This window comes from Brachycentrus maculatus, unplaced genomic scaffold, assembly GCF_059751285.1.
Source record: "Brachycentrus maculatus isolate JH-2025_06_01 unplaced genomic scaffold, ASM5975128v1 h1tg000147l, whole genome shotgun sequence".
In the NCBI taxonomy this organism is placed as follows: Eukaryota; Metazoa; Arthropoda; class Insecta; order Trichoptera; family Brachycentridae; genus Brachycentrus; species Brachycentrus maculatus.
In genome coordinates this window covers 1,863,715-1,888,335 of record NW_028280900.1, presented here as the reverse complement: position 1 = coordinate 1,888,335, position 24,621 = coordinate 1,863,715, and the positions used below count along the sequence as shown (strand labels likewise).

Sequence of the window (24,621 nt, the reverse complement as noted above, 5' to 3'; positions counted from 1 at the left end):
TTGGTAGGACTGTTTAAAACTACACATATATGGCACTAACCTCACATAACGAGGAAGAAATTAATACTAAACAATATTTTAAATAGGAGCAAAAGGATTATTCATTTTGGCACACCATTAAGTAAACTAAAACTTTATGCGGGATTATGTTACATACCTCCTTTATTGTTATTTATTTCTATCATTGCCTTTGTTTTTAATTTCATATTTACTTCTTTATTGTTGTTTATTTCATCTCTAACTGTCATTATTTTAAAATATATATTAACTTGCGATAATATTGCGTTCACATAGAGATTTTTCAGAATTATTTTAATTGGTTAAGAAATCCATTACATACGGTTTACATTTTAAATTTAATCACAATATTCACTATTGGAGTAGGGGCCCACTAGCAACTATTTTCAATCTACTTTTTAATCACGAAAATAGAACACACTATTCCTTATGGTAAACTGCCTACGATGTTTTAGTTGAGGCAACAAGAAAACCATCAACTGCCTACGATGGTTGTGCCTTTAGTTGAGCCAAAACATTCCAGCACATTTGATTATTCGGGTACTAGAAGTACTCGACGACTTTCGAGTGACTTCTTCCTTTGGCTCTCCAATTGGTTGGCCGCCATTCCGGAACATCTTGAACGACCTTCTGTCAGTACAAAGGGATCTTCGGCACGTCCCAGTCTACTCAACATAATGAGCTAGTACTTCCCTTTTCCGCCTATACCTTTGCTGCCCTCCACTCCGCTCCACCATCATTATTTTTCGGAGAAGTTGGTATACCGGTCTAGTCTTGTGATACGACTTTCGTTGGTTTGATTGAGATCAGTGGTGAGTTTTGCCAACTCTGCCTAGCACCTCTTCATTCATTGTGCGTAGAGACATATTTCCATGGTCTCTTTTTATTTTCGTCACCTTCCCTGAGGGTCCGAGATGCCATGGATTACTATTAGCCAAATATATGCTTATAGGACTTGAGATGTCAATTCTACGTTCATATTCTGACTACACATATTCAAGTAACTAAAATATTCAATCCCCCAGATGAAAGGTTGCCAGTAGGCCAAGACCCATACTGTTTTTAAAGTGTTACCTCCAATTAATCTATTATTATAATTACATATTACAAGATGTCAATCAACAGGATTGTGGTACAAATACTAGACTATTTGGCATTGAATTGTTGCCGATTGAGCGTGTTTATTAAGAAAATTGTTTTTAAGATGACAAAAGCAGTGCCTTCTATATAAGATTGACTGTACTCAAGCAACCAATTAATAATCAGCACGATATCGCCCAAAATATGAACACATTTTGAAACAAGTAAAAAAAATCTATACAAATTATGTCCTTTGTTTTAATGTTTTTTTCATAAATCATGAAAGGCGTCCACTTATAACTAAATGGGAATGAAACACAAGCTGAGCCAAAAATTGCATTTTACGTTTTAACAGCAGCGCAAGAATATTATGTATTCTTTTCCAAGTTTTCAATCAATCATTTGAAAACAGCCAAGTCACATTTTACGACAATATTGTTATATGTATGTATATGTATGTACATAGTTGCCAGATCTGTCATGCTGCATGACATTACATTAATAATATAGAAGGCACTGGAAAGAAGCGTCTAAATATTATAAGAACATTAAATCAAAAGATTTTATCAGTAATCAATAAATGTTGAAGAGTATAATACAAATAGTATAGCTGCCAAGGCTGTTTTGTAAAGGCCGACCAGAAATATAGCAGACTTGTTCTAATGGTCTCTGTATTCCTGTTTCTAAACTGACAACACAACGTATAGTTGTTTTAATAATAGGTATCTATCTTATTTAGTTTTAGGTTAGTTGTCTGTCAGTCGACAATTACATAATTAGTTTATTGCAGGTTATTTAGTAGAAAAAGTTGATTCTTACATTTTTTTCGGCATCAAATACTTCACTATATTTTCAACGACTTCGCATTAATGATTGTGAATTGTTTCTGACATTTTGTAAAAGAAAAAATGGAAAATAAGTCGTTTCAAAGTTACCAGAATACTGAGTCTCGGTGTTGCAAGTAATATAAATTAGTACTGACAAAAATACACAACAAAGCAGATTTTTTTTGTATTTTTAGTTGGCCTTTAGGTTTTTGAAATTGAATTAATTTAAGAACTTAAAATTATCCCATTTATACTGATAATATCAAAGTAGACTCCTAATTACATATTCAGGATGGTGAATATTTAAAAAAAGAATCACTTGTATGGATAATTTTTTTTCAAATAGTCTTTAAAACAAATCATGTATTTTTTTATCTCAGACATACTTCATATAAGGACATTATATCTTTTCCCACCATATACTTGGTCGAGTTTTACATAAATTATAACCGTACATTACAATTATTTCCATACAGTGTGCAGCTGGACTGGCAATTATACTTGTCACTTCCCAAATGAGATGAATTTGAATTTATAACTACAAAGTGCTACAAAAGACAACATTCATATTTTATTTTTGATCCACCATTTAGTATTACTGAATTGTTTTGCATTTAAATCATAGTACATGTGGACCTTAAATATAAATTTCATCAAATACTTTTACAAAATCGCTATTTTTTCAAAATTACCCTAGCCAAAAAAGAGTCTACTAAATAAAGAAATAAATACATTTAGTAAAATATTACGTTTATATTATACATACGAAGATCCCTAAATATCAGTGCATCATTTGAAATACAAAAGTTGGGTGATTGATCATTAATTTCTTAGCTAAGACATATATTTATGATTTATGACATCAATTTTTAAACATAAACATTTTTAATATAACATAAATTTAATGCAAATATATGATTCAAAATGGTAACTCAGTCATTATATATTAGAAATATGATATTATTATTAGTGTAAATAACATAAAGTAAAAGCTTTTTAATTCGAAATATAAGGGACAAAAATAGGAAGAAATTATATTTTTATCTTTTTCCTCATAAGCACTGATGAACGGCGAAGTTTCCTATATTTTGTTAATAAAATGACAACAGGAAGGATGGTCTAAAAATCGATAAAAAAAATATATTTAAAGATTTATTTTTCAATGATTTTTGTTGTTATTTCACATAATGTTACTTTTTTTCTTCTAAATTCCAATGAATTTTTTTTCAAATTATCTAAAGTTTTGTATGAAAACAGTGTTAGAAGGACAGTTTATAATATTTTTAAAATTATTGTTCTTCAAATTAACAAGCTTTTACTGTACATAGAAAAGTGATCAAGTCAATGGAATTTTCATAAGAATTTTCATGGTTTAAACATTGAAAACGGTTGATTGTTAAATATATCATAATTGAACCGAGTATTTGACAAATAAGTCTATCGGAGCAAATTTTTAGACATAGAATATTCCACGGACGATCAAACTTGAGGAAGGTTCACAGAAATTACTTGACAAAATTACTCACATGCGGAAATTCCGACAGCTGCAATTTTTGCGCAAATAATGCCGCTACGCTAATATAATTTGGACATTTTGAAATAAGAGTACCAAGTTAATCCATTACATTAGTCAAAATTAAAGTTTATAAAAATAATAGTGTTATTTTGATGAATAGAATACTTAAATGATATATTAGATTTTTTTCATATAAAAAAGGAGATTATGTATTTACACAAACTAAGTATAATATAATATAGAGATTACATTTTATAAAGATAACTAAAACCACTATACAGGGTGGCTACTGCATTTAAAAAAATATTAATGGCACCTAAAAATGTACCTATAAAAAAACTCTGACAGAATACAAATTGAAATAAAAACTGCTAACAAAATTGTGATCATCAATTCAATTCAAGTCTTTGTGAAATTGTCAAATTTTAAACATCAAGATGCGGCAGTGCTTTGGCATTGATGAATCTATAATTGTAATTCTTGATAGTTTCCAATACATAATGGATCAAATTTGTATTGAACATTTGTCTAATGGTATATTTATATCAAATAACCCAAAGACACAATTTGTAATATCGTCAAAAATTTTCTTATTAATTACAACTGCACCTAAATTTAAAATATAAAATCTAGTCCGTAGTACAAAATCCTAATAGTAAAGAAAAGGCAACAGAGTCAAATAAGCTTTTTTGAGAAGGAAATATCATCCATCAGCTGGTTTGAGCGATGAGTTAATACACTGTGTAACATACACTGTACTGTCTATAATTCATATTTTTGGGGAAAAAAGTATAAAAATTACTAAATACGATTTTTATTTAAATTATTGGTATGATAATTCGTAATTTATTACGGAAATTCCAAATCATCGTTGTTCTAATTAATGGACTTTTTACTAAAATCATTGCCTCCGTGTACACATTTATTTTTATTATTTATTGAAAGGACTCGGATCTCTGTGGAGATAGGTCACGTGACATCTTATATAATATGAATTGATCAGTACCCTTAAGAAAAGGCGCAAAGTCCAGGAACTGGGTGGATTTTCCTTTCAAACACCAAGTACGTTTAGTTCAGCTAATATTCCAAGCAATCAGTTTGCTCCGTGGGGTCTGTCTACCTCGGCAGAGTGGTTTCGTTCTATCTGATCATCTCGAGGTACTTGTGCTTGTGCTTGGTGAGCATGTCCGTAACGGTGACCAGCTTCTTGATGGCCGGTTGGGTCTTGGCCAGCGTTTGGAGGTCCGCCAGGTGGGACACGCAAATGTGATGCAGCGTCGCCAGCTCTTTACCTGAAATAAGAAATGGAAAAAAGTCAACTAACTTTTCTTACTGACTATATTTTAAACGTCTGCCTCCGTAGTATAATGGTCTGTTCTTTCTTCACTCATTCATTTCACATGTCCAAACCATCTCAACACACCCTTCTTAACAAACTATCTGCGGGAAGGGTAATTTTACCGTTTCACTCGACTGGTGGTGTTCGGCGGGAAGGGTGATTTTACCTTTTCACTCGACTTGTCGTAAATTGCGTGTAAGTTATTTTTACACATGACTTTTGCGGCATCTTTTGATCTCATATCGATGTATACAGTATGGTTAAATGTTATCACTTCTTTTCAGAGATGTTTATCTCTATTATGAGCGCGAATCCGCCTGCAGATGGTGTGTTAATTTTATCGATAATGCTTATCTCAACCTTGCATTCTTTCCCCATTTCACCATTCGAACACCTATCATACATTGTTTTGTCGCACATTCGTCTGAAGGACCGCATTCTACAACTTGCATCATTAGTTTGTTTAGTCCCCACTCGCTAAAGATAGTACATAGTTACCCGTGTCAATGTTGCTGGCTGCACCAGTTCCCAAAAATGGGTGCGGAGCGCTGCTGCCCGGGTCTCCGATGGCGCTGAGCTGGTCCAGGAACACCACCATCCGCTCCTTGTTCTTCAGGATGAAGGGGTTCACCACTTCCATGTACGGCTCCTGGAACACAACCCTATACTTTAACATCCCATCTTCAATATCAGCCATTTTTTTTTATTTAGATGGAACTTAGATTTATTTAACCTTGCTTATTATGTACATGGTTTATAGATTAATTAGTGGATTTTTGTTTCTTCTAACTTCTTCTCCGGTCGTTTTCTTCATTGCCGAGAATCGTGACCCCCCTGCTGGGTTCTCTGGAACATTGATCCCTGCATTGTGCCGCCTTTAGGGCATCCTTTAGAGCTCCTACAAACACGTTTTTTGTTGTTGTTTTTTCTTCTAATTAAAAACATTTTATATTTTAATTCATGTTGGAACAGGAGGGATAATTTAGTGTGGGCAAATCTGAAACTTCTCACCATTTGCGAAAGAAAACCACGTAAAGCCAGACTGTCAGAAGGTCTGTTTACGACAGTCAATAGGCCTTCTGTTGCACTTTCTAGCGATGAGGGTTCGGCATTTATATATATCAGCTATTATTAGACTGCTACTATCCCCCGAGGCTTCTTTTTCGGGTTTGCTACCGAGTAGTAGTTACCTTGCCACCAAACTCCACGAGGTTGGCGAGATTCTGCAGGCACTTGGCGACCATGATGAGGGAGCGCGTGGCCGAGGGCGGGGGCGGCTCCGAGACCAGTCCCCAGGCGCGCGGAGACAGCAGCGCGGGGCACACCAGGCGCAGGAAGATGAAGCCTGGCGGGGCACATAGAAAGGAGTTAATATCTGGCAGTAATGTGTCTGTTACAAGGCATCAGGTTCGCGCAGCCCAGGACCACCACTGTTACCATTTCGTCGGCAGCTCTCATCTGAACTCCTGACTTGGGAGGATGCATGGGAGCTGGCAACCGATAGAGGAGTGTTTGTGGACTGTCCATATGCTCCACATAGGGAGCGGGTATGGTTAAAGAAGAAAGAAGTAATGTGTGCACTTTAACTATATTTAAGCTTGGAGTCCTATTTTGGGATGGACTGTACGTTATTGATGCATTTATTCAAATACAGTGAAACCTCTATCTATCGTTTTTAAAGGGACCTAGTGAAATAATAGTGACCTATGAATGCGGGAAAACGATGAATGCGGGATAAAGAAGACAATACACAAGGATATACGATCGAGTAAAGATACCGACCTCCCAATTGCATAACCATTGGTAGGTTGAAATTTTAAGAATACAAGTTTTAGATGTAAATAAATGTATTAATTTAAAAAAAAATACAAAGTTGAACAGAACCCAAAGATCTTCAGATCTCTTTTGCTGTATCCATCACACAAGCTTTTGATAGTCTGTATCCGACACGTTAAAATATTGTCATCAAATATAACAAAATTGAGAAAATGTAAAAAAAAAAAACAGACAAATTATATCAAATATGTAGCGTAATTCAAACAATGAATGCGGTAAAATGTTGGATAGAAACGATCGATGCGATCTATTTTTGTATGAAATGAATCCCGAATTCAACCCGAATAGAAGAAATAAACGACACATCCGGGAAAACGATTATTCGAGGAACGATAGATAGAGGTTTCACTGTAGTGAAAAAAAATATGTATCACAAATTAATATCAATAGAGGAAAAAACAATGATGGGAAATATTTTAATAATACTCAACGCACACAAAGAAATTTATTGGGATGTGTCCAGAAAAGGGACAGAAGAAGAAAAAGGATACAAAATTATATAATAAAAAAACATTTACCATGATTGTCATATGAGTCCATCTCAATAGTGTAATGGTTAGCGTGGCTACTGAGCTGGAGGTCCTAGGTTCGATTCCCAGAGGGGTCAAGGTAAATATTAGCGTTTTTTCATTCTATATTTATTTAATATTACCCTAGACTGACATCTGTAGCGCGGAACTAATATGATTTGATGACATAACTGAATGGATAATGTGATTTCATGACATACCTGAAACCACTCTAGTTCGGACAAAGCGTTCTGCCGGCCATTTGGCCGTCACAGCTCTCTGCAAACATCCGCACAAGTACCTCACCGGCCGTGGGCAGGAATCCGGTGATGTGAATATTGACAGAGTTATCTGAAAATTGAAAAAAATATCATACAAAAAAAAATGTATGCGGCCATTTGGTAAACAGACCATCATAACTTGTACTAAAAATTAAGTCGAAAATATGGTAAAAGTCCGTTAAGGTCCAACATACGATTAATCGTAACTTAATTTTCTTTAAACCTTGGTAACATTTGATGTAATTGAATTTTTCAAAATATTGGAATTTTCATCTCATTAAAAGGAAAAGGACAACAATATCATAATATGTACTACTCTAGCATTCCACACTGACTGGGTGAGGCGATCAAAGAAAAATTATGCAAAAAAATTGTTCAGCCTGTTTTACGAATTAGTGAAGTAAATGAAAGTGTTACTAACCTGGTCTAATATCAAAAGCAGGAATTCAGCGTTACTGCAAGCATCATCAGGCGAGTCCATCTTGGTGGGATTTAGCTCGGCTGACTGTTTACTTTCAACCAACTTTTGTATCGTGTCCGATACAGCTGCCTAAAAGGGAATCAAATGTTTTAATACTAATAATAATAATATGTAATACAGTACTAAAAAAGCTTTATTTAACCTTTCCGGGAGTATGGACGTAAATGAACGTCGGTGCGAATTTTCCTTAAAGGAGTATCGACGATAATTAACATCGAAGTCCGTCTGTCAGTTAGTATGATGTAACTTGTATAGCAATGACATCTGTGGATATTTGTGTGTAATTTTGTCATAATTAAAAATATTTCGAAGAGGCGTTTTAAAAAAAAATATATTTTAACAATTTCTATCTTCATAATACATCGATTTAATGAAAAAAAAAATTCCATGCAAAAAGAACCCACTCCCCAGAGAAAGTCGGACATCAATTTTTGTGCTCCTGGAAAGGTTAAAAAATAAAGAAAGAGCAATAGAAAATAGATTTATAAGAGACTAATAATTCCAATTCAATGAAGGAAGGATATAGGGTATGGTATAGTACATTTCACTACAAAGTAAAATTTTAATAGGATTTGTGAATATGAAAGATTATTAATATTTTTTACCTGCAAGAATTGTAGACACTCGGCTTTCATGTAGATGTCCATGAGGGTGGTACTGAGGGAAGTGGCTCTGAACAAAGTGGGCGTGTCGGCCTCCCGGGCCACCTCGGCTTGAAGGAGTTCCCGGAGCAGATCGGGGGCGCGGTTTTCAAACCGGAACACACGAAGCAAGGCTGGAACAATATTTATATGAAAGCAATAGACAAACTACTTTACTTCACTAGGCACTTGAGTACTTCTTCTCCGCTTAGTCTTCATTACTGAGGGTTGTGACCCTTGTAGAAGCACTGACTCTTCTCCAGTTATCCCTTGACTGTGCTGCACATAGCGGTTAAACCACCAAGGTGCCTAAACTTGATCGGTCCATCGTTTGGAGATATTCCTCTCCTCCTCTTCCCCTCTATTCATTCATTTAAACCCTTTTCCGCACCCTAATGGTGCATAGGGCACTGCATTATAAACACAGTGTTATCTTGATCGTTAACACACGAAGGAAAGGTAATCAGCCTTCCGCTTCAGGTACCAGTCCAGGGTAATATTGAATAAATATTAGAGTGAAAAAATCACTTATATTTATTTGACCCCTCCTGGGAATCGAACCCGGGACCTCCAGAACGGTAGCCGAGCGTGCTGACCATTAAACTACGGAGGCGGACTTCCAGGCTACCAATTACAACCAATTGTTCCAGGCTATCCTTATTGCCACGCGCAATGTGTCCAAAGAACTGAAGATTCCGTCATGTACAGACATTGGCCAGAGTCAAGCCATCCAAGTGTAACTCTTGACGAATGGACTCACTGGTGCGTCTAGCTGTCCATGGAATTCGGAGCATACGCCTCCAACACCACATATATTTTTATTGCTTCCATTGCTTCCACAAGGGTCACAACCCTCAGTAATGAGGAATAAGACGGAGAAGAATTTTTAAATGGGGAGTTATATTTTACCCATGGCAAGTGGCATCCTATCAGCGTGGCATAGTTCTGATAGAGCCCGCACCACCAGCAGTCCTGGCTCCAGGATGAGCTGCTGCAGGGGGCTGTACTCCTCACTCGGCATCACCAGGTCATGCATGTACCTACAGACAACTTTTACATTTAAAAAAAATGGAATGCAGTATAGTTTGTATACGGTGAATGGGTGCTTAGCCTGTTACATATTGCATTGTTATTGAAAAAATAAAACGAAAATATTTGGGTATTAGAGGTCATTAAAGAGTATTGATTTATATCATAATAAAAAATACATACATTGCGGGTGTATACATACATTGGTGTATATATACATACATACATGTATACATACATTGCGGGTGCTTTTGCCAAAAAAAAATGGTAAAGGGGTGAAAAAAAATATTTAGTGGTGATTCATAGTCAAAATGATTTTTCAAAATGTCTCCTTCTTCTTCTAACCCTTATCCGCACCCAATGGTGCATAGGGCACTGCATCGTATAAATGCAGTGTTATCTTGATTGTTAACACATGAAGAAAAGGTAATCAGCCCTCCGGCTCAGGTACCAGTCCAGGGTAATATTGAATAACTATTAGAGTGAAAAATCACTTCTATTTATTACATTTCCCTGGGAATCGAACCCGGTACCTCCAGTACGGTGGCCGAGCATGCTGACCATAACACTACGGAGACGGAGGGAAAGAATTCAGTGATTCGTAATTTAAATGGTTTTTCAAAATTTGAGAAAAAATGAGTTTTTACTGTATATGCGGGAGTTGATGTACCTTGTTCTCAGTCGCAGAGAGCCCCACTCCCCTATGGGAGTAATCCCAGACAGGGGATGCCAATCTTCTACCTCCTCTCCGTTAGCTAGTGTGGAAAGGTCCACGGTCAGTTCTGCCATCTATAAAACAAACAAATTAATTTCAAGTTATACTCAAACAATACCAGGACTGCGATCCCAGGTTGCGATCCATGGGGTTAAGTTGTAAAATAGCCTTGTTTTTAAAAGATGGTCATCTTCCTGGAGCCCTAACCCTCCTAAAAAAAAGTTGTCTTCCATGGATCATATCTCTCTCCCTGTGACTCCTTTCCTGATATGTATTACTGTAAATTGATAAGAAATAGAGCTATGTGAATGAAACATACCTCCGAGTCTTTTCCCCGCTTTCCTTTATTGTGCACCGTGAGAGTGAAGGAAACCACATCTGGAGGAATGTCACTGAGAACAAAATCAAGAATAAAATATAATAAATGAATAAATAATAAGTACCTTCAATCAAACAATATTGTGTGTAAAGAAAAAATTAAAGGGACCAACTAAAAGACTTTTTTACTCATTTTCCAGGTTTCAAATTTTGAATTATTCAATTTGAATTTCAGTATATCGAATGCTTCGAATCAGATGTATGAACAAAATTGCTGGGACAAGAATATACATACTATTGTTGTTATAACGTAAGGTACCTACTCTCATATCAGTATTATTTTCCAACATTAATATTTGACCAACATTAATATTTAATAGTTATAAATGTAACCCTGAAGAGGGCAACAGGTTGTTGCCGAAACTAGTTGGAAAAATAAAAATGTGAGTGGATCAGAATACAAAGTATTTTTATTTCTCGAAATAATTTATCAAGATGATCCACAAAGTTAATGCTTTCAATATTCAAAACATTAATATTTGATATATCTTGTATATTAAAAGCATGGTTAACTTTGTGATGTGGTAATATTACACTCTCCTTATCATTAATCGTTCACTTTGTGTAATACAACAATAAAAAAACACTACTTCATGACTACCGGTTTAAGAATAATCATTCCATCATCATAGATAATGGAATGTAAAGCAATTAATTAATGGAATTAAAAAGTGGTATTATACAAAGTAATGGTCAGCACGCTCGGCTACCGTTCTGGAGGTCCCGGGATCGATTCCCAGAGGGGGTCTTATAAATATAAGTGATTTTTTTCACTCTAATATTTATTCTATATTACCCTGGACTGGTACCTGAAGCGGAGGGCTGATCACCTTTCCTTCGTGTTAACGATCGAGATAACACTGCGTTTATATGATGCAGTTCCCTATGCACCATTGGGGTGCAATAAGGATTCGAATGAAAAATGAAAAATGAAATTATACAAAGTGAACGATGAATGATAAGGAGAGTGATGTTAATATTTGAAATAAAAAATAGCAGCAGCTATGATTAGTTCGGGGTCAAACATGCGACATAGGATCATTTGATTGTGGTGTCTGTTGACAAGTGACCTGTTTTTCAATATGCGGGGGGTATACTGACTCGAGAATGAACTCCTCGTCCCACATGGGGTCGGGGCCGCTCTTGAGGCGCGTGCGCGCCACCTTGGCCTGGTTGAGCTGCAGCGAGCAGTACGGCTGCGGGACCAGCTTGTAGGGCAGGCGGTGCGCCTCCAGCACGTGCAGCGTCAGGCAGCGCAGCGACCGCAACTTGGGGACCTGCAGACATCGGGTAACCATCAGGACATGCACATTCTTTGAAAGATTGAAAGTGTTTTACTACACACATTCAATAACTGATGCCGAAAAAATTTCATTTGCTGAGCCGAAAATATACTGAGTAAAAAACATGTCGACGAAAGATTATTTACAACTTTATTTTTGTTCTGTTCAGCTTTGTATTTTTTAAAAATCTCTCTCTCTGGTCTCAATCCTGCGGATTGGTCTGTAGCAACAGATGACATCTCTTTCGCCATTCTCGCCTATTTTCTGAAGTCCTCTTCAGCTCCTCATACGTCGAGCAGCCCATGTCCTCGTATAAGTGGCTTAGGTATTGGCGGCGTGGGCGTTCTCTGGCGTTTATTCCCTCGATCGTTCCCTATATTATTTGGTGCAGGAAACCCTCTTGTCTTAGCGCGTGGCCAATCCATTCGGCGCGTCTTTTGGAGATAGTAATATAAGATGCAAAAAATTTGTATTTTTAAAAAATAAATACAATTATTTGCATTTTAATCTTGCATTTATTTGCAACTCATCTTAGAATTTTAAACTACCAATGGTTGTGCAGAATGGGAGGACGGTATCTTTACTCGATCGTATCTCCTTGTGTATATCTTAATCCTACATTCATTGTTTTCCCGCATTCATAGTTTATTTCAATAGGTCCCTTTAAAAACGGTAGAAGTTTCACTGTATTCCAAAGCATTTTTACTGTGTGTCTCTTCGCTAATTATGGCAGCTCCCAAGGTCAAGATACCTAAATTTTATCATGAAACTTTATCCGCAGTTATTCCCACGGATGTCAGTAATATGGAGAATCAGCTAAATCATTACCATGTTAACATTCAGCAGAGAGAAATTGATACTTCTTCTTTTTATTGTAGGCCTTGCAGCCTGTTTTTAAGAGGGATTAGCCTCCTGAGATGTCGATTCCCTGCTATCGACCCATCTCTTTGGTGGTCTGCTCGGGAGTCGTCTACCATGAGGTTGGCCGTACAGTGCGATGAGGGGGAGTCTGGATGGTTCCTTTCTCCTCACATGCGCATATCATTGTCTCCTTCGTTGCCTTCCCCACCTAACGACATCTTTGATCTCGCATATTTCCCTGATCCTGACGTTTCTTATTCCATCTCGAAGACTCTTGCCTGATACGCTTTCTAGAGTCTTCATTTCTGACACTCTAAGCGCATTTTTTGTGTCAACGGTGACTTTCGATTTCATACGTCATGATGGGTCGGTGAAAAAAGATCACAGAAAAATAGTGTAGGAGATATAGGCATGATAACCAAGGCTGTCAAATAATGATAATATGTATTGGGTTGATGCAAAAGTAATGACCGTTTTTTATGATCCCAGGTAAAAAAAAAATTTTCATAAATAATGAATAGTATCTTCTTTTTTTATGATTCCATTGTATAAAGGATGCTTTCCCTCTACTTTCTATTCAGTTTTGGCCTGGCCAGAGTACAATAATAACCCCTTGTATTTTTTTAAAATATCGTTTGATAAAGTGCATTTACGTCATTGTTTACTTTATGAATTCCGTAAAGACAATACCGCGAGTGTGGCAACCAAAAACATTTGTGAAGTGTATGGAGCAGATGTCATCAAAGTTCGACAGGTACGAAGATGGTTTGCGAAATTCCGATCTGGAGATTTTTCACTCATTGATAAACCACGTACCGGGTGGCCATTGAAGTCTGATGACGACGAATTAAAAGTCATAATTGACACCAATCCACATCTAACCATCAGGGAGATTGTATCAATGATGGGAGTCAACCAAACAATCGAATTAAGACATTTGAAGCGTATGGAAATGGTTTCGCGGTACGACGTTTGGATACCTCATCAATTGTCGGCTGCCAATTTATTGGATCGTGTTTCAACGCGCGTTGCTTTGAGTGCGAGACAAAAACATGAACCTTTTTTGCATCATTTGGTGACGGAAGATGAGAAATGGGTCGTGTACAACAACTTGACAAGAAAAAGACATTGGACTATACCTGGACAAGCCCCATTAACAACTTCGAAGGCCGAAATCCATAAAAAAAAGTTATACTTTGTGTTTGGTGGAATAATAAGGGTATTGTGTATTTTGAACTCTTGGAACACGATAAGACAAGTACAGCAGAACGATATTGTCAGCAATTATCCAAATTGAACATGGTCCTTCAAAAGGATAGACCAGAATTGGTAAACAGAAAAGGGGTAGTGTTTCATCACGACAACGCGCGACCACATGTGGCTATGATGACCCAACACAAGCTAAATGAGTTAAATTGGGATGTTATCAAGCATCCACTGTATTTTCCAGATCTTGCTCTTTCTGATTTTTATTTATTCCGATCACTGCAAAAAAATTTAAATGATGAAAAAAATTATTCAATAGAGCAGGTAAAAACATCCCTTACTTCATTTTTCGCATTAAAATCCACGGAATTTTATACTACTGGTATTAATAAGTTGATAGAAAGATGGGAGGAGGTTATAAGAACTGATGGAAATTATATAATTTATTAAATAAATAATACACATGAAAAAAAATCTAAAAAAAAATATATGTAAAAAACGGTCAAAACTTTTGCATCAACCCAATATATGTAAATAAACACAATTCTCAAGCAATATGTACAGGTCTCATGTTTGGCGGTGGATTCATAAAAACAACAATTTAAATTATGAATACATATCTTGTAGATATGTATTACATTAGTACAAAATAAGAGAGAAAAATAGTTTTTATTATTTATTATGAATATATGAATATATTATTATTTTGTCCGCCTCCGTAGTGTAATGGTCAGCACGCTTGGCTACCATTCTGGAGGTCCCGGGTTCGATTCCCAGGGGGGGGTCAAATAAATATATGTCATTTTTTCAATGTAATATTTATTCAATATTACCATGGACTGGTACCTGAAGCGGAGGGCTGATCACCTTTCCTTTATGTGTAAACGATCAAGATAACACTGCATTTATATGAAGCAGTGCCCTATGCATCACTGGGATGCGGATAAGGGTTTTATTATTATTATTATTATTATGAATATAAATTGAAAAATAAATTATATATACTCCTTTAATGCTGCTGGTCAAAAAAAAATGCAAATAAAAAGCGTTCTCAAGACACACGCATCCTCACCTTGCACTGGGCCCTGGACAGCTGCGGCACGCAGAGCGGCTTGAGGGCGTTGAGCCACTCCTGGAGGGCGTCGGGCGTGGTGGCCGCGAGGTAGGAGACGGTGGCCAGGCATGGCAGCGCGCGCTCCACCAGCTGGAAGCAGTTGGCCCGCTCCCACAGAGACTCGTGGACCTGCAACACGTCACCGGGTACCGTACATTTCCACTATGTACAGTATGAGAGTGACCGGAGCATTTGGTCGTAACGTAACACGTTACTATGCGAGCATTCATGCAGTCCGTACACCGAATGGAGTGCTCCATCCATAGTTTTGGATGCTCGGTGATGCGCGATCGATGTTACGACGTTATATTAATACGAAATGCTCCGGTCAGTCTCCACCTTTAAGTATTTTTATTTTTTATACTGCTACTACAATCAGGTGATCAAAGCGAGAGATGTCTATCAACCAATTCGAGCAGTGGTTCTTAACTGTGTTGGAGATACCGAACCCCACCAGTTTCATATGCGCGTTCACCGAACCCTTAATTGGAAACATAAAATATGATTTATTCAAATTCAAAAAATAGATGTATATTTATACATAGGTGCACAAAATTAACAAAACCATTAAAAACGAAGAACAAAACCACTGTAACAAGATTTTCACATAAAAACAAAAACAAAATAATGCACATTTCGCAATGACAACACGTTATGACAATAGATCTAGTACATTTGTTATGATTTACTGTTGTTAAGTCCCATAATAGTAAAAAAATTATGAGTAGGTGTATTGTTTTAGCATTTTAGCTCTTGTATTATTTTTATTGCTAGGTTGATATATTCCTTTGAAATAATATACTAGATCTATTGGATAAATGAATATATTGCACGTTGTATCATTTTTCATATAGTTGTAAAATAAGTCGGGTGTATGTTTTGACCTCCGCCGAACCCGGGAGACTGACTCACCGAACCCCTGGGGTTCCATCGAACCCAAGTTAAGAACCACTGCTTTAGAGCCATGTTATGTATTGATTTATTTATACACGAGTAGATAGAGTTTATATTCCCCCCTTACGGGAAAGCGTAACCAATGCAGTTTGTGAAGTAGTGGGATGATGTGACTCCGCAAAGCCCCTACTTTAAGAGGCTTGTCTGCAGGTGGGATAGTAAGGATAGGGAAGGAAAATGTGAAAATACATCACAAACACCCAGACCAATCGAAAATAAATCATTCTAGAATTCATTTTGCAGTTGGCAGGAATCGAACCCGCGACACCAGTTTCGCAGTCAAGCGTCTACCCAACAACCCCTCGGCATATGTAGTGAAATTAGAAATTCCATTGTACTAGCTTGTGTGATTCCCTCGAGACTAAAGCTAAATAACTAACTAACTAACCATCACGCCGCTTCCCCGCAGGGATAGGCAGAGATAATCGACCGCCACACCACTCTGTCTTTGGAAACATTCTTCGCCTTTTCTACATTCACGCATCTCCTCATACATACCCGACGATTATTACAACTCCTGACCCGGCCGCTTTCAAGTATTTGACATACCTGATTGTGCCGGGTTTTCCTCGGCCTTCCTCTGCTTCTTTTTCCAACTACATTCGCCTCATAAATTTGTTTAACCGTTCTTTCCTCACTCATACGTTCCACATGTCCAAACCATCTCAACACACCTTTCTTAATTTTATCGATAATACTTATCTCAGCCTTGCATTCTTTCCTTATTTCATCATTCGAACATCTATCAAACATCGTTTTGATAGATGTTCGAATGACTGAAGCTACATTTTCCAATTACCTGGTATAAGTATGCGCAGGACAGATCGATGAGCCCCTTGGGCTTGGTTCTCTTGGGGGAGTCGTAGAAGTAGAGGTGCGTGTCGGTGCCCTCCACCAGCAGCACGAAGTACAGCTGCTTCCATTTCTTGGCGATCTTGTCGGACTTCTTGTGCAGGTACCCCTGGTGCTTGATGCCCTTCATCTTCTTGAGCCCGATCTGGTCGCGGCACTCGCGCAGCGTCGCGTAGATCTTCTCGGCGGCGGCGCCCGACGCCGACATCTGCGTCGTGTGCGGCTCCGCTTTGTGCCCCTCCGCCGCCAACTGAAATGAGTGATATATTGACGTTGCTTAAGAAGAGCTACCAGGCAAACCTGTCTATCTATTGACACTATTACTAGCATACCTTCTTCTCTCACCCATGTCCAAAATGGTGTATAAGGCACTGCATAATATTGATGCAGCATTATCTTGATAGTTAATTACATAAAAGCAAGGTGACCAGTCCCACACTTAAGTTACCATTCCAGGGTGATATTGAATAAATATTAGATTGCAAAAATCCAAAATATTTATTTTGACCCTTGCAATGGAACTTGGAAGCATGGTAGCTAAATGTGCTCTAACTAAAGGTTAAAAACATTGGTGAATGTTACACAGTGTAGAGTGATCACTTGAACTAACCAATGACAGTTTGTAAACCCTGTAAATACCCAAGCTTCAATCTATGTTGGGAGTACAATAAAATCTTGATTAAAAATAACTTTCAAAAGAAGCAAAATTCAGCATTTGTGAACAAATATTTGGAATTCTGAGAAATTCACTAATGTTAGCGTGTTGTTAGCTGTTAAGGTGACTGACCTCTACAGATTCAAAATATTGATTAACATTTATTTTGGAAAATTCATTACATGACAATATGGGAATTATTTGTTAAATTTGTGCATTTTTTCAATACGTAAAAAGACTATTGTTGGAGTGATACTAACTGGTTGCATGAGCGTATGTCCCTCGACTATCTGCTCCTTCCGGTAGCGGTTGATGACGGCGTCCAGACACTCGAAGGTGCGCCCGCCCATGAGGTAGCGCACTCCCTTCTTCTCGATCCGGAAGCGCTGGATCTGGTTGTTGATGTGGAAGAACAGCGAGTAGTCTCCGGGGGAGTTGTCCGAGGGCCTCACGAGGAAGCTCCCAGGGCCGGCTGCACCACAAAAATAAACACAGTGAATTCTAGGAGTAAGTAAGTCAAAAAGTGCATGTTTAAAGCTTGAATGTAAAGAAATTGAAGAAAATTAGTAGATTCGTTCAATAATTAGCGGATGGTGATTAATATGTTGACACTGCATGAAAATGGTTTCTCAGCATAATTTCTGTATATGTAGTCTATCAATGATGTTTGTGTGAACGCTAAAATAAATTGAACACAGTTTTTAAAAAATATGTATGCAAATATACACGACATTAACTTAGGCCAAAACAAAAAAACGTTTTGTATAACGAGTGTTTCGCTTAACGAGTAACATTCCGGAACAGATTATGCTAGTGATGAGAGGTTCCACTGTATTTTATCGAGTGTCTAGATCAAAATTGTGATATGTTGACAAGAAAACTTGAAAAAATAACATCACGCCTGGGATGTAAATTTTTGGATTTTAAATGATTTTGGTTGATATTTTAATCAAATAGATAATTCTTTTAAGTGCTGTTAGTAAATTTGTACACAAATAATAATAAATAATGTATTACCTAAGGTTTTCTTTACTGGTTTGTAGACATCACACGAAAGTATCTTTATAATATGAGCTACCACAAACGGAGGTGTGGCCTAAACTGTGGCTAATATGCGAGTGTAAGATATTGTTGGCCACCAAGATATGGCGGCTGGTATGCCGATGGGTTAATAAGTTAATAAACCTTTGACAAGCATGTCCACAGCCTCGCTCTTTGTGCAGTTGGGGTGGAACCAGGAGAATACTGTATTGGGATCAATGGCAGGATCCAGATCTTCCACCAGCTCGCGGAATATCATCCCTTGCTCTCCGGTTCTAGTGGAAATATCCAAAATCTAAGTTTATTGCTCAAGAATATTATTATTATCAAAACAGTAAATTAGTTGAATTGTATACCTGTGTGCGGTAACCCAAAGCCAACCATCTCCCATGTCATTGTGGCAGAAGAAAATATCGCCCTTGTGAAATGTTAACTCGTCCGTGTCTGGCATCTTGGTGTAGGGCAGAATGGCCACCACTCTCTAGAGAAATATTTGAAAAGACACACTTTATGAACTGCACTAAAAGTTTTTGCTAATTTAATTTATGAAATACAAAATATAATACCAGCTGTATAGTTATTTTTCACTCAATTTGTTTTAGCAGCGACTGGTTTTATTGTTACCAACATTGTCTGACTAGACCAGAAACCCAGTCACTGGTTAAACGAATTTAGTAAAAAAAAGGATTCATAATTAGTATTTTATTTCTTATATAAAATGCAGTAAAACATATATGATAAATCAATTGGTTTCTGATATCGGTAGTGTAAAGGCAAAGGGGTATATCTGTGGAGAGCAAAAACAAACTTGTGAAATTAAATAACTCATGTGTTTTATGTATTTTTATATATACATATCTCAATAAAACTAAATAAGAATTGCAACTACAGCTATATTCTTTTGCCAGATTATGGAATACACTATTTTAGACATATTGTGTAACAAACTTAGAAAATGAAAAATTTGACAGATATACCCCTTTGCCGTTACACTACCGATATGTACCATCACATATCATAAATTAGCATACGATATGTGATAAGATATGATATATGTTATGTTACTGTAATTTACTTAAATTCAAAATGAACAGACTTTTACTGTTTAATTTTTTTCATGTATGATAATGCATTGCAAGGACTTCATTCAAGAGTTGTGACTAAAGGGTAACAGTTACATTTTCGGTTACCCCATTGGGTTGAATTCATAACTTTTTCTTGGCTTGTATTTCTTTCCAGCTTAAGCTTTTGATATCAAATATGAACCAGAAATATGTTATTTGCAACTAAATTTCTGCACTAATTATGACAATGGATAACTATAATACGTTTAAAGCTAACCGTTTGTTTTTTTAGCGACTGAATCTAAAACCCGAATTAAAAAATTAAACTTTTAAAGAAGTCATTCATTCATTCTTTTTTTTTCCCATTTCCATTTCACTTCACCTAATTACAGCAAAATAGCAAAGCGATGTGACCTTAAAATTATATCGCTTCAAATGCATCTCCTGAAAATTAGCCATTAACCACCAAGGTCTTTAACCTGTTAACCGGGCGGTCCGCTGTCCAATTACGCAACTTGTAACGGGTGCGAATACCGATTCACTCCGTGTCTTAAATTCATGTCGAGACATGTATGGATGACTAATACCTTTATTGTTCGAAAAATATACGTCCATATATATAATATAATAAACATATATTTCAAGGACGTATTCATATGTCCTACCCGTACCCGATATTGTTTACGTTTGACGTATTTATGCGTCCCGCCCGGTTAACAGGTTAAGCTGGTAACAGTCAGCATGATAAGAATGTGGACATTGAAGAGGTAACTTACTTTCTTGTCATTAACTGGCTCTGGTGGAGGAATAGGTTCCAGGAGTCGCTCTCTCTTCAGGAGATCGGAACAGTGACTGTAGAAACCGACCAGATCACTCAACGAGTCAAACTGTCGCCCGCCGATGTAGTAATCTCCGCACACCGCTGTGATCCTGGGCAAACAAATCCCGTTATATTAACCTTTCCGGGAGTACGGACTTAAATGAATGTTGGTACAAATTTTCCTCAAAGGAATATCATCGTTAATAAACACCGAAGTCCGTCTGTCATTTAGTATAATGTAACTCGTATTTGTATGTTGCATAGTTGTCCGCCTCCGTAGTTTAATGGTCAGAACGCTCGGCTACCGTTCTAGAGGCCCCGGTTCGATTCCTATTTTTAGCGATTTGTTCACTCTAATGTTTATTCAATATTACCCTGGACTGGTACCTGAAGCGGAGGGCTGATCACCTTTCTTTCATGTGTTAACGATCAAAATAACACTGTGTCCATATGATGCAGTGCCCTATGCACCATTGGGGCGCCGATGAGGGTTTGAAGAAGAAGGAGAAATTTTGAAAAATCATTTTAACTATGAATCACCACCAATTTTTTTTTTCACCCCTTTACCATTTTTTTTTTGGCAAAGCACCCACAATGTATGTATACATGCCACAATCAACTGGTCTTTTTTATTATGATATAAATCAATACTCTTTAATGACCTCTAATACCCAAATATTTTTGTTTTATTTTTTCAATAACAGGCTAAACACCCATTTACCATATATGTACAAACAATACTGCATTCCATTTTTTTAAAAAGTAAAAGTTATAAAGAGATATAATTATTACCTGAAGTGATTGATTCCAGTTCGACCAAGATAGCTCAGAACATAGGATCCGGGTTTTCTGTCACTCTCTCTTACTGCAAATTTAAATTTTTTTAAATGTGGATAAACATAAAAATCTTCACATATTAAAATTTTGTTGTTGTTATCGTCATATATGAAATATGTCCTTTTGGCTTTCACTTTTACATAATAAATGAGAAAAAAACATAAAACAATAAAATTTTATTCGTAAAAAGAATACACAGAGAAATATAATACATAATCACAGAAATATCTGCACACAATATAGAATATTCCCACGGCAATTTTTGTACACATTGTCCATTGTTCACATTTGGCAAAATACACTTTCTAAGTTGAACACAAAGACTGGAATGATATTCTCATCTAACACATACTTGCAGGCCTCCGCAATGTTTCGGTTAGCACGCTGGCTTACATGCTGGAGGTTCTGGGTTCGATTCCCAGGGGGTAAAACAAATACAACCGATTAAAATAAATACAACCGATTAAAAAAAAAACTTTTTCCTCTAATTATAAATAAATATTTTATTGTTTATTATTGAAATGCTTTATTTTAACTATATTATTTTTTTACAAATTTTTGTATAGTAATTTTACTTATATGCGAATTTTACTTATGAAATTAATAATTAATTTTACTTTTGCAAATAATAATTTTACTTATGAAAAATATACGTAGTCGTTATTTAACGACTACGTATATTTTTCCACATTTATTTTATTAGACCAGTGACCGGGTTTCGTCGTACCGACATCATCAGACTGGTCTGATGTTTTACGCGCTAATAGAGACAAAACCATTTTAGTTCAGTGTGAGGTGGTATAGTCACATTTTTTTACAACGTTCTGAGTGTGTCCAAATACTTGTTCATAAATCTAGATTATCTCATATCAGGGGTAATTTTTCATATTATATTTTGACATCTCAACATAGATGAAAAAGAATATGAAAGTCTGGGCATTTACGGGGCCTATGACCGTCATAGGCTGGTTTAAGTGATCACTTTACACACGTGTAACATTCACCAATTCTTAATAGAAATATAATTTCTGCTTAGTAAAAAGCTTGCTTCGTACCACCATAGATGTCTCTCGTGAAGTCTATCGAGTTCAAGAACTATGTATCGAGATAATTCAATATATGTAGAAGTTCCAAAAATTTGAATAGTGTAGTTGTCAATCACGGGTAGAAATGGAGAACGTTTTTTTCGATTGAAAAAAAGCATATTATATATATTTAAATATATAATTTTATACGTGTTAATTCAAAAAAGATTTTATAAAGCAATACCTAAATAGCTGCCCATTTTATCGGTACCCCACAGTCTCTCCTCGGCCGTGTAGCGATCCAGTCTGCCGTGATACCACTCCGACTCCGGGGGGGCCAGTCCTCCTTGTCTTTCTCCTAATTGGACAAATCAAAACAATCACATGACATCTATTTGTGAGTAAAATTACATGTAAAATCCTTTATTAACACACACTGTTTGCGGGAAACACTAAACAACTTAACAGTCGAATTTTGGCGAGAAAATTCGTCGGTTCAGGGGAAATCATTACCAAATAACTGGAAACAGGACTACCCGAACACTGCTCGCGTTAGTCAATAAAAACTAATACAAAAATATACTTGGCTCGGGCAAATCAATATCACCAAATTGGAATACGATTTGCCCGAGCAGCACTCGGACTCACCAATCCAACATGGACTCCTTGTTCGAGTCACGTGAGGGATAAACTGGCAACTGGTTAAGTTGGTTAGGTTAGGTTTAAGTTTGTAAGGTTAGGTTAGATGAAATTGGTTAGTTTAGGTTATATCAAGTTGAATTGTTGGGTAATATATCCAAAATTAAACAATATTTATTATTTATTTATGTATATCTTAATACGTGACGCGTTTCGTCTTATTAAGACATTATCAAACACTCAAGTGTTTAATAAGAGGAAACGCATCACGTATTAACATATACATAAATAAATGTAGAACTCAATCCAATAAACCTTGTTTACTTTTGGATATATTACCAACAATTCAATATGGAATTCTACCAACTGTTTGCAGTTACAATAAATATATTAAGTTGGTTAGTTTAGGTTATATTAAGTTGGTTAAGTTAGGTTAGATAAGGTCGGTCGTACCTCCGCTGGCAACCGGCCCGTCCACATCGTCCAGCTCCAAGTCGGCAGCCATGTCCACCAGGTCTGCGCCGCCCCCGTCCTCGGAGCCCGTGGAAGGGGACCCGAGCTTGTCCTTGCTGAACACCCCCGCCATGGGGCCCCGGATCATGTCTGCCATCATAACAGGAGCCCTTTGCACTCTACTCCGCCTAGCCGCAACTGGAACAGACAGCTTATTAGTTACAACAATTTTTTTTTCTCATTCATCCATGTCCCATGACTGGGTCCCATAAATGGTTTTAGTGCCTAGCCTTGTGGACAAATTTTTTAGTGTAGAATAAACATAAAAAGTTTTAAACATAACTTAACAGGAATTATAAACATACCATTTTTTTCAGAAATTTACGACGTCACAAATTGGCATTGATACCAAAAAATATATATTATTTATCCCATGCAACGGCGTTAAAGCTTTTTATTATTATGAATTAAAAAAAAAAAAAAGTATCAATTGATTCTATACTTATGAATATAATAAAAAATTAAATAATATCTACATCAAAGTTTGGGAAGAATTATACGCTAATATTGATCTTGAATATGACTAATTGTACACTTTATTTACAGTTCGGGCGGGAAAGTATTTCGTAAAACAGTGATTAATTTCTAAGAATAAATTGTTGATTCAAATAAATCAAACCTTATTTTGTTAAGACCATAAACTTCACAAAAAACCCCACTTGTGCGCGTCCGGAAATAACTAAACCCGAGACAAAAAAGAAACTTGCATTGTCCTGCAACAATCCCACGGCGCGGATTGAGAAAACAATCGAGATAATGAAGTTGTTATTTTTTTACACCCAAATATTTTCTAGACAGAGCAGTGTAGAAATTAATTAGTAACTGTATCTTAACATTGCGAGAAAAAAACGGACTGTGATTTTCGGATAAAAGCAACAAAAAAATTAAGCCTTCATTTTACAATCACTGACTTATATGATAGAACTATACATATAGATAAATAAGATTATTTATTAAATTTACTTTCGAGAGGTGTCACACCGCTACGAGGAGATTATTGACGTTTCTGTGTCTAATGTCACGTCCAAAATCCATCCGAACATAATTTAGCATATGGCAATACTACGACAGTTTTCCTGGAAATAGTGAGATAGTGGTAGTAATTTC

General features: G+C 36.6%; 1 protein-coding gene across 3 annotated transcripts; it reads right to left on the bottom strand.

The window, feature by feature from the left end:
• Positions 1–3,166: 3,166 nt before the first annotated feature.
• On the bottom strand, positions 3,167–24,571 carry vap (RAS p21 protein activator vap). 3 transcript variants are annotated; one of them, XM_088261009.1, is made up of 20 exons: positions 24,478–24,571; positions 23,455–23,652; positions 22,607–22,720; positions 21,293–21,365; positions 20,457–20,610; positions 18,973–19,097; positions 18,761–18,891; positions 17,836–18,047; positions 16,868–17,170; positions 15,073–15,243; positions 11,752–11,927; positions 10,592–10,664; positions 10,228–10,346; positions 9,438–9,568; positions 8,493–8,662; positions 7,828–7,956; positions 7,347–7,476; positions 5,971–6,125; positions 5,279–5,429; positions 3,167–4,733 (listed from the first exon to the last, which is right to left on the bottom strand). In XM_088261009.1, the coding sequence occupies exons 2-20, from the start codon at positions 23,612–23,614 to the stop codon at positions 4,582–4,584; spliced, it is 2,829 nt and encodes a 942-aa protein (XP_088117135.1). In that variant the 5' UTR covers positions 23,615–23,652; positions 24,478–24,571; the 3' UTR covers positions 3,167–4,581. The 3 variants fall into 3 exon arrangements, with proteins under 3 accessions (XP_088117135.1, XP_088117137.1, XP_088117136.1); XM_088261011.1 differs by lacking the exon at positions 24,478–24,571 and adding an exon at positions 24,134–24,452; XM_088261010.1 differs by lacking the exon at positions 24,478–24,571 and adding an exon at positions 23,820–23,883.
• Positions 24,572–24,621: the final 50 nt, after the last annotated feature.

Coding starts and splice junctions, on each gene's coding strand:
- vap (XM_088261009.1), bottom strand. CDS start 23,614: ATGATGGCAGACATGATCCGGGGCCCCATGGCGGGGGTGTTCAGCAAG. Junction 15,244..16,867: donor CCTGCGCATACTTATACCAG/GTAATTGGAAAA, acceptor GACGTGTTGCAG/GTCCACGAGTCTCTGTGGGA. Junction 10,347..10,591: donor AGCGGGGAAAAGACTCGGAG/GTATGTTTCATT, acceptor TTTGTTTTATAG/ATGGCAGAACTGACCGTGGA.